Source organism: Rhipicephalus microplus, chromosome 10, assembly GCF_043290135.1.
Source record: "Rhipicephalus microplus isolate Deutch F79 chromosome 10, USDA_Rmic, whole genome shotgun sequence".
NCBI classification, from domain to species: domain Eukaryota; kingdom Metazoa; phylum Arthropoda; class Arachnida; order Ixodida; family Ixodidae; genus Rhipicephalus; species Rhipicephalus microplus.
Window position 1 is genome coordinate 41774513 of NC_134709.1, and position 18212 is coordinate 41792724.

General features: G+C 46.0%; 1 protein-coding gene across 1 annotated transcript in view; it reads right to left on the bottom strand.

The window, feature by feature from the left end:
- Window positions 1–18212, bottom strand: part of LOC119181228 (apolipophorins-like) — a 75679-nt gene that overhangs the window by 33771 nt on the left and 23696 nt on the right. The window contains exons 5-17 of the mRNA XM_075875546.1: window positions 17008–17163; window positions 12169–12370; window positions 10837–11083; window positions 10054–10216; window positions 8720–8905; window positions 8013–8159; window positions 7220–7367; window positions 5991–6274; window positions 5031–5207; window positions 4302–4445; window positions 3070–3266; window positions 2180–2362; window positions 223–475 (exon numbers count right to left, since the gene is read on the bottom strand). Coding sequence (XP_075731661.1) covers window positions 223–475; window positions 2180–2362; window positions 3070–3266; window positions 4302–4445; window positions 5031–5207; window positions 5991–6274; window positions 7220–7367; window positions 8013–8159; window positions 8720–8905; window positions 10054–10216; window positions 10837–11083; window positions 12169–12370; window positions 17008–17163 — 2487 coding nt within the window. The remainder of the gene's footprint in view (window positions 1–222; window positions 476–2179; window positions 2363–3069; window positions 3267–4301; window positions 4446–5030; window positions 5208–5990; window positions 6275–7219; window positions 7368–8012; window positions 8160–8719; window positions 8906–10053; window positions 10217–10836; window positions 11084–12168; window positions 12371–17007; window positions 17164–18212) is intronic.

Below are 18212 nucleotides of genomic sequence, written 5' to 3' on the forward strand. Positions count from 1 at the left end.
CAGCCGTGCACTGATTGGTTCTCCATCAATCAACTTGAATACAGTGTCGGTGCCGACGCTGCAGATATCTAAATCATTCAGAAGTGGACGTTTCGGCCACCATCACCGGCAGCGTCGACACTGAGCGAAGCCGGCGTACGAAACACTGGGAACACTGAAAAAAAGCTGCATATGTTTTGGGCTTTAAAGAATGCGTCAGGATGGGAGGTCCGAGTGGCTCACCGAAATGTCCATCGGGTACTTCATCTTGATCTCGTATCCCTCCATGGTGAGGTCTTTCTTCTGAAGGATGATGCTGAAGTCGAAAGGAAGGTTGAGACCCTTGTAGTTGAAGAAGGGTTTGGGCACTTTGCCCCTCGCGCAAATGCTCAGTCCCAAGGCCTTGGACAGGGTCTGAGTGCAGCCGTTGAACTCCTTGACGGATGGCGCCATCAGGGGCGTCTCCGTCTCGGCTTCAACAGAGTAGATCTCGGTCCTGGAAGGAATGGATTCGATACAACTTTTCATGATGACCACACTTCCTTCGATTAAGCAATAGTCACTGCGTATTGTGTACGACTAATATTTTCTGTATCAAGATCACTCTCTGATGCACGAATAGAAACCAGCACAAAGAGTCACTCTAATACAGCAAATGGCTCTGCCCTATTGGCCAAACACCACAGCCCATCATCGCAGCTGAACTCTCATAGGGCGCATAGGGCTGCGTGAAGTTGGAGAACAGAGGATACATGCGGAATGACCTTGTTCCTGGTGTTGCAAAATCTTGTAACAGTAGGCCTGGCACATTGTCCCATTTAAGTGTAAAACAATAAATTATCTTGCTTTTGTTTGTTATTTATTTATTTAGTACCCACAGCGCCAAAGGCATTACAGTGGGGGAGGGGTTTACAGTCAGTCTGGACAGTTCAATATTTTGTCATATATAAAGCGTGGAAAACGGTAATAGCAACAACAACAGCTACAGCAGATCGACAACATAAGTTATTCACAGCAGTATGCAGTATATGTGAGAAACAAGAACACTACAAGGTTGAGTCACTTCAACAGGAAAAATAAGTGATTTGATATCGGAGTATAGCCACAATTCCCTTCTGCATACAGTGTGAGGACAAAAGAAAGAAGAACAAAAGATAAGAACAGTAATACATACAGTACGTCCTAAAAAGATCAAAGAAACTATCATTTCAGCAGGGCAAAAAACATCTCATTCGAAACTACGTTGACGATGTCAGCAGGTAACCTATTCCAGTCGTGGATTGTTTTTGGAAAGAAAGATTTCTTAAAAAGTTCCGTGCGGCATAGAACCTCTCTTACTTTTCGCTCATGGTCCACGCGTTGGGACCTATAGTTAGGCGGTATTATATATATGTCTCTCTGTATGTTAATCGTACCATAATAGCAATTAGTTGCAATAGCAATTAGTTGCAATAATGAGGCTGCTAATAAAAGGTCAAGTTCTTTCGGTCAACAAAACAGCGTTATATTGTGCGGAATGGTTTACCTCACTTTATTCTTTCAGAAGGCAGTCTTCCTCCCGTAGTCACTGTTTGACACTGATGATGCACTAAATTGCACACAGTCAGCATCTTATCTTATGCTCAACTACCACTCAATGTCCAGCAAGTGCCTCATAAGAAAGCTGTGCGTTTTATGCAGTGGCGAGCGAACGTGATACTTCAGCACGATATCTGGCACATCTTTTAGAGGCAGGTGAACAGGGCTAACCAAAAAAGGACATTGAAGGCAAAAAACTATAGAAACTCTCGTCTTAAATAACCCTTCAATGTCCCTTGTCATTAATGCTGTTGAAATTGCCTCTAATAAGGTGATTCTTTAACATACTTATTAGAGTTCAACCTCTTTATAAGAGGCATGCTCTGGGCAGCAATTTTTGTCTTTTATATGAGATGTCTCTTATAGGCAGGGTACCTCGTATGCATTTTCTAGTCAACCCGTATTCTACTGTAGGCACACCGGTGTCCTTTATACCCATTTGTCTCTTTTATCAGTGTCTCTTACAAAGGGGTATGGCTGTACTAATGCTCTGTGCACACTCGCCTACATACCTTTGTAGATGTAGCCTTGCCCCTAAGTACTGAAGGTTAAACCACATACCAGTGCTCCAATATCGCAAACACCCACGCAAACAACACGCTGTTGGAAGAGCCTCACTCACTTCATGTTCAGGATCTCCTGCTTGTCGTTGCGCATGTTGTACTTGAAGTTCATCTCGCCGGTGGGCTTGATCTCGATCTTGCCGTCTAGCGCTGTGGATGTGTGCATGGTCGACAGGATTCGAATTCCACGCTTGGCAACGCCGGCGTCGATGGACATCAGACCACTCATGTCGATTGAAGCACTGCGGAAGCAAACCCACAAGAACCAACGTTATAGCGTGGTGCATTTATTGACGCAGCGGCTTTGTATCAGTATTTAATCCCCTTGATCTAGACAACTAACATCTGGAACGTCAGTTGGTTGTGAGGGGGACTAATGGAAAACGGCTGTTGGAAGAGACAATGCCCTTGTGAATAATCTTGATTCGAGTGAAGCCCATAGGCATACATTTGAAGGGGGGGGGGGGGGTCGCTGCCTCTGATCATTTAAAATGGGGCGTAAATCCTGCCCATGCCTCTGGTAAAGCCTAATATTCATGTGGTGCTAACGCCACCACTTTCTGACTTGTACTAATACTATTACAGGGCCTAAACCTCAGCACTTCAGTTCTCTCATGTGTTAAATGTGCCCCATGAAGTAAAGGCCGGCCCAAGCCCGAAACTAAATTTCCAGTCCTAACTCGTGGCCCAAGCTTCTGGTAGCCAGCTTGCAGAGAACCCGTGAAGTGTCCCAAGTGCTGCGCTGCACATTGCTGACCCAATACTGGCCTCACCTATAGCACGACTTGCAAAAAAAGGCAAAAGGAAACTACTTCCAAAGCTAGGACATGTTTGTTTTAGATCTATTGATCACGTGGCGAGACCAGAAGCCACCACAGGCCGATCGCTGAAGAGATCTGCAATAGATTGCAAAACCACACGACGCGTTCAGCTAAAAGAGTTAATTCACCTGGGCTTGATGAAACCTTCGATGAGCATGTCGTTGGGAGCGTTGGCGAGGTTGATCTGGCCATCGGTCTTGAGACCGCCGGTCACTGTCGCCTTAAGGTCAACCCGGAATGGGAAGCCGGTGACTGTGGGCACCGTCACGGTGGTGTCAACAAGCATGGCGCTGCGGGCGATATCGTTCTGCTTCTTGCTCATAATCTGTGTCATAGAGGGACAAAATAAAATGCAAACAGTGTAATAGTCTGTGTAATAGTGTAGACAGTCACCCCTTGGAGGACCCGGAGCCTCATACTACTCTCAACAATAAGTTCAAATGGTTAATGTGTGCAAATAATTCAGACTCAGAGTCACTGGGCACAGACCTACTGGCTGTGCCCAGTGGGGCTGTCTATGGTACACTGTGTATCATTATGTAGCATTACGTACATGTAGCATTATGTACAGTAGCATTATGGTACAGTATGAGCTGTCTATGGTACATTGTGTACCATAGATGGAAATGAGGCCCGCCAGAACTTTTTTGTGCAGTTTTTGAAGTGCCCCTTTGTGCCCCTTGCGACAGGTCTTTTCGTGCAAGAAATATGGCGACATGATCACAGGTTGGAGCTCTCATGAGTCGGTGGGACGAGACCTGTGCAGCGTAATCACTCTTAGGACTATGGCGATGGCACGAACGGTATCAAACGGGGTAGTGTAGCGTGGCGGCACACAGGTCTGAACGTCTGATATGTCCACAGGTCTGATATGTCCCCCCCTTTTTTTTTGAGGGGGGGGGGAGGGGTAAACCATTGGTTTATACCTTGGAAAAAAAAATAACGTACTCTTTCTAAGCTCCTCATTTGAATATTCCGCAGGCATATTTTCTGTTATCATGAGAAAATACAGATGAACGCACAAAGGGTTAACTAACAGTTTTATAGCACAAGCGAGCCCTAGCCACATCATGAAGTGCTGGTATAGGCTATGCGAGTAGTATGATAGACTGCTCACAGACAGGCTTCAAACATACTAGTACACTTCCTTCTCTATATTATGCTCTTGCAATATTAACTTACTAAAGCGTTTTCCAAGTGTGCCGTAACTTGACAAAGTGCCAGCTGGGTATCGTCACTTGTAGAAGGAAACGTCTCGCTACTCTTATCCATGGTTACGGCAGCCCAGTTTGTCATAACAAGTAGTTCATTTACAGGGCAGGTAAAGGTCCCTAACCTGTCTAATGCAAGCAATACTTACCTTCTCGAGCCAGCTGTTCGTCTGTACGCCGTTCATGAAGTTTCCGATGTCTTCCATGGTGGGCAGTTCAAACCAGGACAGCTCGTTGCCGAACATGCGGAAGTAAAGTGATCCGCTAGGCTCGTTTGCCTTCCTGATGTTCACCTGGAAGAATTAAGTAAATTTTTTAAATTATGAGGGCGTAGAACAATTTTATTGCATTTTTTTGTCTTGGGAGTTACTTTTTCTCCCTGCGTACGCCAAAAAAAAAAAAGAAAAATAAACTGTAAAGAAGCTGTGTGCGTGTGTTCCGGTAGCCCAGTGGTTAGAGCGCCAAGCATGTATCATCGTGGCCCAAGAAGTTGTAGGTTCGATTCCCACATCGCAGAACATTTTTCGTAGCTTTTGTTTGGCATCCATTCGTGCTCATTTTGCTGACATTATTTCCGTCACGAAAATAACGTCAGTAAAATGGAGCCTTAGTGGTCCCCCGGCATAAAACACTTTCGTATTAATAAATAAATAATAAAGAAAGAACATAAGGCTGACAGCTCTGTAGAGTGTTTGCAAAAAAGCATACTTTAATCATAAGTATTTGTGCAACAGGTAGTTAACGTTAAACTAAGACGCTTCACACAATTTCGTCACAAACCCTAACTGAAAACCAAACAATATCAAACGTTATTGTAACCAGAAATAACGAGTTTTCAGCATCGTTGATGCTGAAAACTGTTCGAAAAAGAAGCGAACCTTGTCGTCGAAGATGTCGACCTTGGTGTTCTTCGCCGAGGCAGCCCGTCGAGATCGGCCAAGGCTGTTGCTGAAGCGGTTCCAGAACGAGTCGACTTCATTGGTCCTTTTCAGATGCGATTTGGGAGCGAGAAGACTCTCGAGCATGTGGTCGTATCCCTCGGCGCGACCGCCAATCTAAAGGACACGGAATGAGACGATAGAGTTAACACTTGTCTGACCTAAACTTACAGAAAAAGCTCGCATTGTAGCGAAAAGAAAAAAAAAAACCTACATGGACACTTTGCTGTCACATTCATTGATACAGAAGAGAGCCTAGAAACATCAGTGCATAGATTACGGCTGGGTGTCACTTGCACCTGCCAATACCTCCGCAACATCCGACAAGAACAAGACGTTACCTGTAGCGGGCGTCACCAAACCATGGGCTACACACCACATTCTCTGCGTGTTCCCTCAATATGTGATGGAGCGAACAACCCAAAGATGTAAGGCAGATTGCCTGGATTCTTGGCACGTCTTGGAAATGAAACCTTTTGGGCGCTAGAGAAGTGTTGAAATTTATCGTCGACTAGTTTGTACGGAATTCGTATGGATTTCCTCTATCGCGAAAGAAGGTAACAGAAATGAAAACAGGCAAACAAAAGAGAACCATACAAAAACCCAGGTGGTCACTGCTAGGCTCTATGAATGAACAAAACTTGGTCGTGTATGTTTAACATGTTTTACTTTACGATATCGTCAAGTTGTAGGAATGAATAAAAAAATAAAAATTTGTCAATTAAGTACATGTCAGGGTCTTGAGGTAATTAATTTCTTTTTTATGCAAGTTAATTGAAGGTTGATGTAGTTTTTTGCAACAGACGGCTGGCTGCCAACTTTGTTTCTAACAGAAGTTGAGCATATATCAAAAGTTGGTTCACTTCAGTATTTCAAGCGTTCATAACGTTATAAGCGTACCTCGAAGATGTTGATGGAATGCGAGAAGAGGTCCACGGTCAAGTTGAGATCGATGGAACGTGGGATGAATGACTTGGGACTGTAGACGACGTTGGCCTCGGCGGTACCTCCGACATTGTACTTCTCGGACAGCTCGGACCACTCAATGTTCTGCGAGGACTTGCGTGCGTCGCTGTCAAACTTGCCTGGCACGTAGATGCCGGAGACCAGGGAACGCACCGCCATCTTGGTGGGTGACTCCGTGTTCTGGAGATTCTTCAGGTGCGACCAGATGAAAGAGCCCACTGCAAAACGTGGAAACAATGTGGCGTCAGAGGATGTGCTAACTGCAAGCGTGCATTAGAGCGATAGACCAGGGTTGCATAGTGGGCTTATTAGTAAATTATTCAAACAGCTTTGCTTTTAGAATGAAGTATGGACACTAGGAGTGAAACGACGTACGGACACTAGGAGACACTTAAAGACGCCACAAAATGCTTTGTGGCGTCATTATGTGCTTTCTCCCGTGCGTGGGCCGTTTCGCGCTGCATCACAGCAGTTCAAGTGTGACTGTGTTATGATCTTACGTGCTCTCTCGTGTCTGCATGTCCAGCGCAAGAACCCATGACGAGCGGGTAAAAAAAGGAAACAAAATGGTGTCAGAGAAAACGCACACGACTAAGACCCTAGTCTACTGCTTGAGCACAAGAGGAAACTGGAAACAACATGGTGTCCAAAGACAGGCTAAAATTTTTTAAAAACAATACAGTTTAGGCAATGTGTATAATAGGCGTGCATCCCTTTTATTCTAATACTTTTGGTGATATGTGTACACCTGTCAAGGCATGATCAGAGTGTGAGTGCACTGTAGGCCGTCACTCTGAGCACAAGAATGAAGCAAGCTGACACCAAATTAAAAAATAAAAATTCGTTATGGCGACACGCTGAACAAATTATGTGACTTTTCGCTGAAAAAGTAATGGCCACTTATCAATGGAGAAGCTACATGGCCTATAGGTCTCTGTCACAGGTCTCTGACTCGGGCAAATAGTTGATGAATATCGATCAATTGATTCCCAATGAACTAACATATGCCTGTATGTTTTGAAACAACAGGTAGACGACAACATGTATACCCTTCTTAAGAAGTATATTAATGTAATAAAATAAAATTAGTCAACTGGCTCCTATTAATTGTGTAGTGATAATGAGGTTACGACAAACTCGGCAAGGTAAAAGACGCAACTTACCCTGATTGATCTCCTCCTTCTCGAGCATTTTCTTGATGTCCATTATATCTTGCATGGTGGGGCAGTTCATGACAGCGAGATAAGAGGCGATCCTAATTTCGACGTCCTCGCTCGGATTGCTCATCAGTTCCATGAGCTTGGGATGCATCTGCCATAAAGCGATAACCACCGATATATATTCGGGAAAAAAATTGCGCAAGTGAGTCGCAAATACAGCAAGGACGAATTGCCCATAATCAGCAGCAACACTACATCTTCTTCAATTCAATTTCTCCAATTATTGCCACGAGCGAATCTGGTTTGCTTCTTTCAGAACTGTGAAACTGCTAAATGCTATTGTTTCATTTGATCACAGTACACTTTAAAATAGGTTTCCTTTCTTTTGAAAAGAATTTTACAACATTCAAAGACAACAAATAATTTCTCCTGATGTTTTTTTTATGCTAATTTCAGCTCGCCTCAGCGCTAATCTATAGTTACGCCTTTGGAGCCATATTCATCATTTTTTTGTTGTATGTTATAGTGAAATCAGCTGCATCGCAGGAAACTAAACAAACAAGCAACAGGAAGCTGGCTAAAGCTACTGCTACTATATTACAGCTATAACAACAACAACAACAACTAATAATAATAATAATAATAATAATAATAATAATAATAATAATAATAATAATAATAATAACAACAACAACAACAACACTACCATCATCCATTCTATTATATTACTGCTGCTACTACTGCTACTACTGCTATTACTTCAAACTCGTTTCGTGAACTCTAACTATTTGCGCACCTCCGGAGCACAAGACCTCCTGGTTGCTTGGATGGCCGCAATTCGGACAGGCAGAGGACTGTTGCTGGAGATGGCGCATTCGATGATGGTGTTGATACCCTCGCCATAGTATCCAAGGTTACCGAAACCCTTCAGAGCCGTTATAACCTGGAAACAACAACAAAATGAATCGGCAATTTTATCGGACTGCACGCAATATTATTTCGTTTTCTTATGCACTTCATTTGGTATTATAATACTTTAAGTGACAGATGTCTTTACAAACGAACAGTGCTTTGTAAACATGGCATTGCAAGATTACATGAAACCATGCCTAAATTTTTCCATGATGTCTTTTGCACAATGAGTGAAAGTGTGAGTTCAGCGCTCAAGAGATTGAAAAAAAATTCAACCAGCTCCGCTTTGTGGACACCAATGAGACAGCGAAGCTGGTGCCCTTCCTTGCATCTGGCTAACACATCTTTATGGTTTGTAAGCCTTTCAGATGTGTTGTACAACTGCTCTTTATTGAACATTATTTATTGAACAAAGAGCAGCGGTTATCTCGCCTACGCGCTACGTGCCCTACCAATGTTCATTTCTTCTTCTTGATATCTTCTTCTCACAAGGTAGAGTCAGTTCTGAACAAATATTGCACAATTAAGCGTAATCAACAGCCACTACAAATTCTATCAATGCTCTGAATTCTTAATTATCTCTGTTCGTACCCTGTTCCTCGCAGTGGCATCATCGGCCCTGCACTTGAAGCCGAGCTGCTTGGTGAGGGCCGCCTGGACTTCACGGATGGCCGGCACGTCGTCGCAGTTGCCGTGGTAATCGCGGCAGAACACATGGGCCAGCGACGTCACAGCGAGGATGGCGCTGCGCGGTGCTCTCGCCTTCTTGATGAGAGGCTGCGAGAGGGAAAGAAGACAAACAGTTTGACAGCTCAATCACTGTAATGAGTTGAATGTAGTTTGCGATGCAACAGCAGATAGCTAACATTACTATAGCCATTGGTTGACGCTGGACAACAATTACTATCACTTAGCCAACACTGCCGTCGCTTCTATACACTAGCCAACACATGGCGATGGTTCACCAACACTAGGAATCATTGAGCGATCTTCAGCCAACATCGAACAATCGTTTAGCCAATGCCAGCCACCATTACATATCAATCAGCCAACGCTAGAAAAAGCTGTACATCCCTAATTTGTGCTGGTTCTTAACATTCCTTCATCGGGACACACAGCACACTGAAACGCTTTAGTGGACTTTATTGCTTTTCGAATCGGGTTGTACTTTTCATTAGAAAGTGTACACTGGTACTCATTATTGTTTGCAACACGGCGGCCACGGTTGAAGCGCCCCAAGCCGATAGTGTAACACTGGAAAACGTGAAATTCGCTCTGGAAATATATCAGTTGGCAAAACAGGGTTGACTAAACTGATTGCCTTCTAAGTTGGTGCAACCATGCAGTGTTGGCACTGCTTTGATGATGGGCAGTATGCTGAAACTCATACTGGATGCGATTGTGTTACCCGTTTACGAAATGCTGTTGGAACAAATTATATTAAAGAGCTTTTCTTTTTCTCTTTCAGCGTAAAAAAAAGTTATCAGCCATTTAGGACCAGGATGGCCGATTCAGCTCAAGGCAATGTATTAGACAACAGAAAATACTGTCATATTGTAAAATTTTGAAATTTTGCAATGGCAGCATTTCTAGCTGGTCGGAGGCCGTACCAGTCATCCACACCAAACAGAGCTGACAAGATGGCGAATTCGACCATAGGCATGATTCGCTGATCTTTCTAATAGTACTTTCGTTCTGGAGAAATCAAATCAGTGAAGTTCCAAGTACCCACCAGAAAGTAACGAAACTATTAGCATGCACTCATTTACTACCAGCTTAAGCTTACTGAAAGCTTCAGCTAGTGAGACACAAATATATGCACTACAGCCACTACATCATTCACTGTTCTTCATAAATCACTCACGTGATACGCTGAGAAAATGCTGTCGTATATTTACATATAAAAGATTTACACATAGACTTACGGCCAGAGTTGAGATCATTCCTTCGGTGGGGTAGCTGATGGAGCTGATTCCTGCGATCCATGCCGTCGAACGGTCTGCATGTTCAGCCTTGTTCATCAGTTCTACAGTCAGCTTGAGCGACGCTTCGGTTCCGACTAGAGGAAGTGCGTCCAAGAACAGATGCCTGCACAACACGTACGAAAAAAGAAGTTTTTTAAAAGTATAAGTTCACTGAATAACTTATGCTCCCGACAATTCGAATGAAATAGTGAAAGACTCACAGCCACTGAACTCATCAAGATAACGAACTCGATGGCATTGCAAAAAAACAAAAAAAAACGTTAACAAGAAGAAGGCAGTAGAGTATATGAAATCATTCCATCTGTCTTCTTTTTGAACAAGATGGCAGTGGATGATCCCAAGTAAAGGTAGTAGCAGGAAGGAAGGAAGAAAACAGAATGGAAGGAAGCAAGGAGCTTAACCGTAAAGATTCTGGTTGACTACTCTACACTGGAGTATTGATAAAGGGAAACAAAGAAGATGAGAGATAAAAAGAAAGAGAAAAAAAGAAGGAAGTATGAATTCACTGAAGCATGAGGGACTGCACCAAGATCATGAAAGTCGATTATGAAAAAGACAGCACAAAATGACAATAGAAAATAGCAGGAAATTGTGCGTTGACCAGGAGCATTCGGCGGATATCCTAGTCAAAGCTAGGCTTCGACCAGATGATGATACTAGGATATGGTAAAAGGGGATATCACAATGCGATAAGTCGACAGACGGAAGTAGTGCGGAGCTCACTCGATCTTTTTGTCGAAGCACAGTTCGCCGGTGGACACCTTGCTGTAGATCTGCCTCAACGCTTGAGGAGGAAGACCCCGGAGTGCAGCCACCAGGCGCGCGAAGATGCCGCTGGCTTCGGGCCGGATGTCCTCATGACTGCTGCGGCACAGGTCGCGCAGCAGGCCAATGACGTCCTTTGGCTCAGTCTTCTCAGTGCGGGTCACGCTGTGGTCGAACTTGAGCGTGGACCTGACGTTCACCGTTTCTGCGGAAAAGACATAGTACCCATGGTTCATAGCTACAGCAATGTTTCAAAGCAATGTAGGGGGGAAAAAAATAGACGTCCCTGAGTAGTGCATCGACTTTTGTGAACATGCAGTAAATATCTTTCTAAAACACTCCGCTCAAGTTTACTAGCCAAATGAAGCTGATGTGGAGGCCTTTCAGGCTTAATTTGTATGGAGAAATGATGCCTGCGTGACGCTTCATGCGACAATTCTCTTCCCACAGGGTTGAACAAATGACAGGTTTCTTTAACAGTTAGCACACTAGCTGTAATAGAAGGCCATACCATAAAATTCAGTGAAATGACATTAATCAAATGTGAAGGCTTTCACACCACAGCTGTTCTCTGCCTACTTTCACCACCAACACTGCCTGAAGATCCACGCAGTCTCTTATGCATGTGCTTAAGATGACTCAAAGGCATAAGCCGCCGCTTTCTTCTCAGCGTATTGTATCGATACAGAAGGCGATACAATAGGCTATCGAATAATATCGATACAATAGCCCCCCTCCCCACCTCTTAAAGCTATGTGCCCCCTACATGGTTTTGCACGGTGTTCAGGATCACAGACACTGCAAGTTTTCTGAATCTCGCAGCAGAGGCGTAGTGCAGGGGGTGGCACACAGAGCTCGTGCCTCCCCCTTACGAATTTTTTTCGCCATGGTATACATAGCGCAAAATGACCATTTGCCTGCCTGCCACCGGCCTGTTTTCAAATCAAAGAGATGACCCCTCTCCCCTCCACTGAAAAAATTTCTGCCTATGCCCGCACCTCGCAGGGTTTGGCAATGCCTCCACATTTTTGACCAAACGACTTTCTCACGTGATGACTTCATCTCGTTTTGGCGATATGTCATGTCTTGATTTCATACAGTGACTTCACCACATACTGTTGATCCTTTGCATCACTCGTGTTGACATCATGAACGCTGGCAGTCAATTTTCACATCAGATGAGGCATCTAACGCTCTGACTATAATAATGGGAAACATACTTTGCTGCTCAACAATGGAACGCTTCACAACCGAGCTGTGGCCAAATTTGAGTGAGTAGCTAACTCGCACCAGGAACGGGTTTGACCGACGGGAAGATCTGTTGCATGATGAGCACTCCCGTGGAAGTGACCGTGGTCTGTTCGCGTAGACCCCTGGCGGCGAGGTGGAGGTACTCCTGCTCCTTGCACTCGGCCTTGGTGATCCAGCGGTTGGCATCCACCGATTGCTGGCACACGAAGCTGCCGTTCGTCATTGGGATTGTCTGGAACGGCTGTGTGCGGACAAAAGAACCCGGATGTATAAAAGCACATTAATTTGCGTATCAACCACATACATCTCATTTACATGCACACGGAGCACCGAATCAATAGCTCTGCCTGCATGCACAGGGTCAAGCACATGTAACACCGAGCCCTCTTTAGTATTAGCCTGTGAAATGAGAAAGTACGTACTACTTCACAAGGGAAATATTATATGACACCTAATCATGGTTCAATAATCGTAACTATTTTAGAAATTACGTATTAAGCGTTAGTTTCTACGAGGTCTTGATCGCCGGTGAGATGTATATCTACTCGGGTCATTCAGTGTGCGCAATAACAGTGCTTATGATTGCCTCTCTTCTTGCACTCTTCTCCCCCTTTTTTTTAACACGAAAGTGTTTCATGCCGGGGTCCACCACGGCTCGGCTGACGTATTTCCGTCACAGATATGACGTTGTCAAATTTGTACTGAAATAGCGCAAATAAAAAAAAACACGAAGAAAATGTTCCGACGCGGGCCGTCAAACCAGCGAAATCTCGCTCCACAGGGTGCAGCGCAGACCACTAGGCTACGTAGCGTTTTGTTGTTGTTGTTGTTGTTTTATTGCAGGCCACGGGGCGTACGTTGTCAGGATATAAGGCGCCGAAGTTGTAGAGCTCTGAGGACCCCCCAAACTCGTTCCCTCTCGCGTTTCGATGAGCACCGGACTCCGTGGTCTCTCCTGCACGCGCGCTTATCAGGCTCGTGAATGGGGAGAGCACAAAGGTCACTTCGCTCAAGGCCTCGTTTAGGTAAGGAGCGCGCTGCTCCCACACGAAAGGCGTAATTATGACCGTTGTTCGCACTTGTCCTGTGTATTCTTGTTCATTCGTTTCTCTTTCTTTCTGTTTGAGAAGTGCGCTTTGTGTGTCCAGCTGTGACATTTGCTAGTCCACGCTCGTCCCGCGTATGCTCATTTCGTGCGTGCTTTCTGCTTGAGGTGCGCGCTGCAAGTTTCGAGCTGCTTGCCGTTCTTCGCGTGACTTTGGAATTTGTTGCTAAACGGGGAGCTCCGGTGCACTTTAGATTATACTGAGATAATGCGCGCTGTTTTCAAATAGTATTGACAGTCATGCAAAAGCTTAGGGTGGTTCATTTTGCCCAGGCACTCGTCAATAATTTTAATTAAGCAGAAACAGAAACGAGGAGCCGCTTCGTCATCCATGGTGGCTATCGAATGACGTCACGAGAATCCGTAGCCGATGACGTCACGAGATCAGCTGCACCCCGCCACGGCTGGCCAGGGTGTAAACATAGCTCAACGTGCCTCTTTAGACGCGCGAAAAGCAAGTTCCGACGAGGAATCAAGCTGTGCCAGCTTGTCAGCACTTACCAGTGACAAGTTCAGCGATGATTGCAGCTATCATGTGAGCGCGGAAGCATCTGACATGCCACGAATCGGAGAGAACGGGCGAGCAGCTTCACGTAGTCACATGCCCCCTCTCTCTGTAGGAAAATGGCGCGGCGCCGCGTCAGAAAGCACGCGCTGCAGCGGGGTGGGTGGTGGTAGTGGTTACAATGAAGAGGAAAAAGGCACCTAATTTCTGTCTGCCTTCAGGCGACACGGCGCATACATGTATTCAGGCCTTTCGCTGAGGCTTCTCCCCCTTACACTCTCTCAGCAATGACGTGATCCCGTCGCGAAACGAGATTCTGGAGACGCTCGATGAACCCACGAGCTGCCAGGTTGCAGGGCGATGAACCCACGTGGCGTGCTCCAACGAGAATTCGGGACGAGTAACAGAAACCGAAACTGCGGTGAATTCATGGTGTGCTCCATTTGCAAGGTCGCGTTAACTACGGGCAAAGCGCACGCGTGATGAACGGAACTTTGAAGTTCAACCATGCGCAGTTACGCACGCTACTCATGGTTCCCTTCAGTGACAGTGAGATATATATATTTTTTTTCGCGGTACTTGAATTCAATAACAACGCAAAATAATTAGGGAACCGAGAAAGTGAAGACACGAATAACAGTCCTGGTCCCTTCTTTCGCACTGCTGTTCAATTCAGCACCTTGGATTTCAAACGAACTCGCCTAGACTGCACCCAATTTCAGTTCTTTTCCATTGTTGTGGTCGACCTTTCAACGGGCCTTAAATAAAAACATAGCCGCATCTTCCGGAGTCACGAGCACATCTACCAAGCCAACTCGGCGAATCAAAACACTCCAGCGCAAAGAAGAAGAAGAATAACTTTATTTATGAAGTCCAGCGAAGTTGATTTGGGGCGGGCCTAGGCGTCGGCCACGAGCCCTTGGGCTCGGGCGGCTTCCTCGGCTCGCTGGACGGCCCACAGTTGTTGTTCGAATGAGGAGCTGAGCAGAGCCCCCTCCCAGCGTGTCCTGCGGTCCGAAACTGCCTCTTCGTGGTTTTCATCGTTGCTTTCATCTAAACTCGAGCATTCCCATAGTATATGTGAAAGTGTCGCCCTTTCATCGCAAACCTTGCATTTTTCTGTTAAATACAGATCAGGGTAACAGAGACTAAAGAGAACTGGATTCGGATAAGTATATGTTTGCAGTTGTCGCCACGCAACTGCCTGTTTTTTATTTAACCTGTTGTGTGGCGGAGGGTACTTTCGCCTTTCTAGCTTATAGTGCTGCGTTATTTCGTGGTAACTAGTCATGCGGTCCCCCCACTCCCACTCCCCCCCCGCGTGGAACTTCGTCCGAGGCGGCGTCGGCGTTCGCAACGGCTCGGTTCGTGAGTGCTCGAGCCGCCGCGTGCGCCGCCTCGTTGCCGGCCAGCGGGGTTTGTGTGTGTGCGGGGGTCCATATGACGAAAGTGTCATTTTTTTCCCGAATTTTGTCTTCGTTAGTCATTAGGATTCGCAGCGCCTCTCGGGAGACACGACCGTTCGCATAGTTGCGTATCGCTGCTTGCGAGTCACTAATTACTACTTCGGCCTCAGTGGTCGCCACCGCGAGTGCTATGGCCACCTCCTCGGCCGTCTCGGTCAGTGGCGTTTGCACCGTAACGCTCGTCATGCATGTCCCTTTACCGTCGACCACCGCGGCCACGTAACCACACCTTCGCGCGTATCTGGCCGCGTCCACGAATACCAGCGCAAAAAAAAAAAAAAAAAACCATAACGAACCTAGAACGAAACGTGTCACGAGGATCTCAATGACGGTTTCCATAGGAAAAACAAAACAAAAAATGAAGGTTCGTCTTTCCGCTCGCTTCCTTTGCCAAAAAAACGCACGCGTCGATAAGCGTAGCACGAGTGCCAGAGAATAAAACTGCCCCCACAAAGTCTTCGTGCAGCTCCTTTGCACAGTCAGTTGCGGCAGAAAAGGCAACCATTGCGTTATCGGCTTCGGGACGCTAGCGACAAGGTCGTTCAATGTCTACGACCGAGCACGTTGAGTGCGTTGCATTCTCAAAGGAAACGGGGAAGAAAAACACTCCAGCACGGGTGTGCGGGCACCGTGGACCACCAACACTTGTTGAACTTCGTTCACCGTCGTCTCGGCGGCGCTTTCTTCGACGAAGGCACGACGACTCCGCCACAGCCACTATTGTACGCGCCGGGGGCCAAACGCCGCTATCTAGAACTGAGAACATGCTCGGTACTCGTCTTAGGCGATGTTCTACGGTAAAATGCACGAGAAGCATACTCAGACCATAGCCCCCTATATATAGGAGGCTATGCTCAGACAATCATACGCCGCAGCAAACGTATTGCTGTTAACGGGGCACAATGTTGTCGGAGCGCAAACGTGAGCGGCGGGGCTGACGGCGCCATCTGATGGCACGAAGCTGAACCTGACAAACACGTACAGTAAAATTATATAAGGCTGATCGAGTTGCTTAAGGTTCATGTCTAAAGCTGCGCGAAAGACGAGAGCTCAAGACAAACAAGACCACGGCGCATTTCTGTGGTAATATTTGTCTTGTGCTCCCGTCTTTAGCACAGCTTTGGCTATGAACGTAGTTGTTCACGAATGGTTGCGTACGTAAGTACCATCGTGTCGCTAGCGGCTAGATGTGACGCCATAAGTACTTGAACACCAGTGAGTCATATTTCCAAGTTTACTGAAGTTGTTTCCCGTTGGCCTCCAGAGAGGCAATGCCATCTAACCACCTTACACATGGACGACACTGGTTTGCTGCTTAATTCAAAACTCTTGTTTAGATCGACATCTAAGATTTTGCTCCTCAAATAACTGCTTCTCCCTTTTTGTTGTTCGCAAGAACTGCAATACTGCATTGAGATCTAGAGAAAATCCGGCGTCGGTTGCTGTAGCGACGCCTCGCAGTAACCGAAGCAAGGTCCTTGTTCTATGGGAAAGTGACGCATGTTGGACAAGGGCCAATGTGACAAGGCACTAAAAAGTGATGTGTTCCAAGATCATATATGCGCTGTTCAGAAGGTCCGCGTATGGCGTAGCTGCGTCTACGTGGGACTTGCCCCATACGCCTAACTTTTAGCCAGGTGCCCTTGGGCCCCCTCTCAGGAAATAAAGTTTCACCACCACCACTGAAGCAAGGGCTCAGTATTCAATTCCAAGCAAGGGCCCAGTATTCCAGCTGGTATTCCATTGTAACAACTATGATTTCGTCGCAATAACGACAGAATGGATAGTGTAACAAAACTCACCGAAGCCTTGGACTCGTACGGGGTGTAGATGATTGGCAGGGAGCTGCCGAAGCGGCCAAAGCACGTGGCCAGGCTCTTGGACTTGGTCACGGTACCACCGGAGCGACCGATGTTTCCGGGTGTGTAACGGGTCTCGCAGGTTCCAAACACGTCAGTCTGGGCATGCGCGCGGAGAAGAGACGACCATTTAATTGGTGGACCACCCGGCATGCTATAGACCACATAATTTTAAATCTTGATTGATAAGTGGGATTTAACGTCCCAAAACCACCTTATGGTTATGAGAGACGCCGTAGTGAAGGGCTCCGGAAATTTCGAACACCTGGGTTCTTTAACGTGCACCCGAATCTGGGCACACGGGCCTACATCATTTTCGCCTCCATTGCAAATGCAGCCGCCCCAGCCGGGATTTGATCCCGCTACCTGCGGGTCAGCAGCCGAGTACCTTAGCCACTAGACCACCACGGCGGGGCTATCAAGCCGTCAAACCGGTCAGCAAATGGGCTGCCGGTTTTGTTACGTCGCAACTGATGTCGAACGAGCGCTTCCGGCAATATGAAATAAAGTTGTGCTTTCTTTTTTTCTTGAAGACATACCATGTGCAAACTACAAACTGCTCAATATAAAAAAAATGCATGCTTTAAAATAGTGCCGCTAGAGTTCATTCGGAAAGAATGTTGACGCTTTAAAAACGGCACAGCAATGCGGGGAAGTCTAGACGACAACAAAATTAACGAAGACTTGCGTAATTAAGATAGGCTGATGAGATAAATCTGCAGTTATACAGGGGATATATCGCACGAACACCTGGGTCATTTGTGATTCCCTTTATGGGCGAGAGCTAATGGGAGCGATAGCCAACACCTCCACCACGTATGACGACTTGGTCGTAACGGGGTTTATTCAGCCGCGAACTCAAGAGCCAACAAGCGCCACGATCCGGTGATAAAGCACACAGCCAAAACGATTATGATTATCAACCAAAAAGGTGATGGCGATCGATTGCTGTCCAGAATAGGTGCCTTACGGTGCCTTGGATAAAGCATATAATTTGTGTTTTGCTGCAGAGTTTACTAAACCGGCTGTATACTAAAGAAAAAAGCCGGCCAAGAGCCAACCCTGGTATCTCGGCCAGCTGATAGATAGATAGATAGATAGATAGATAGATAGATAGATAGATAGATAGATAGATAGATAGATAGATA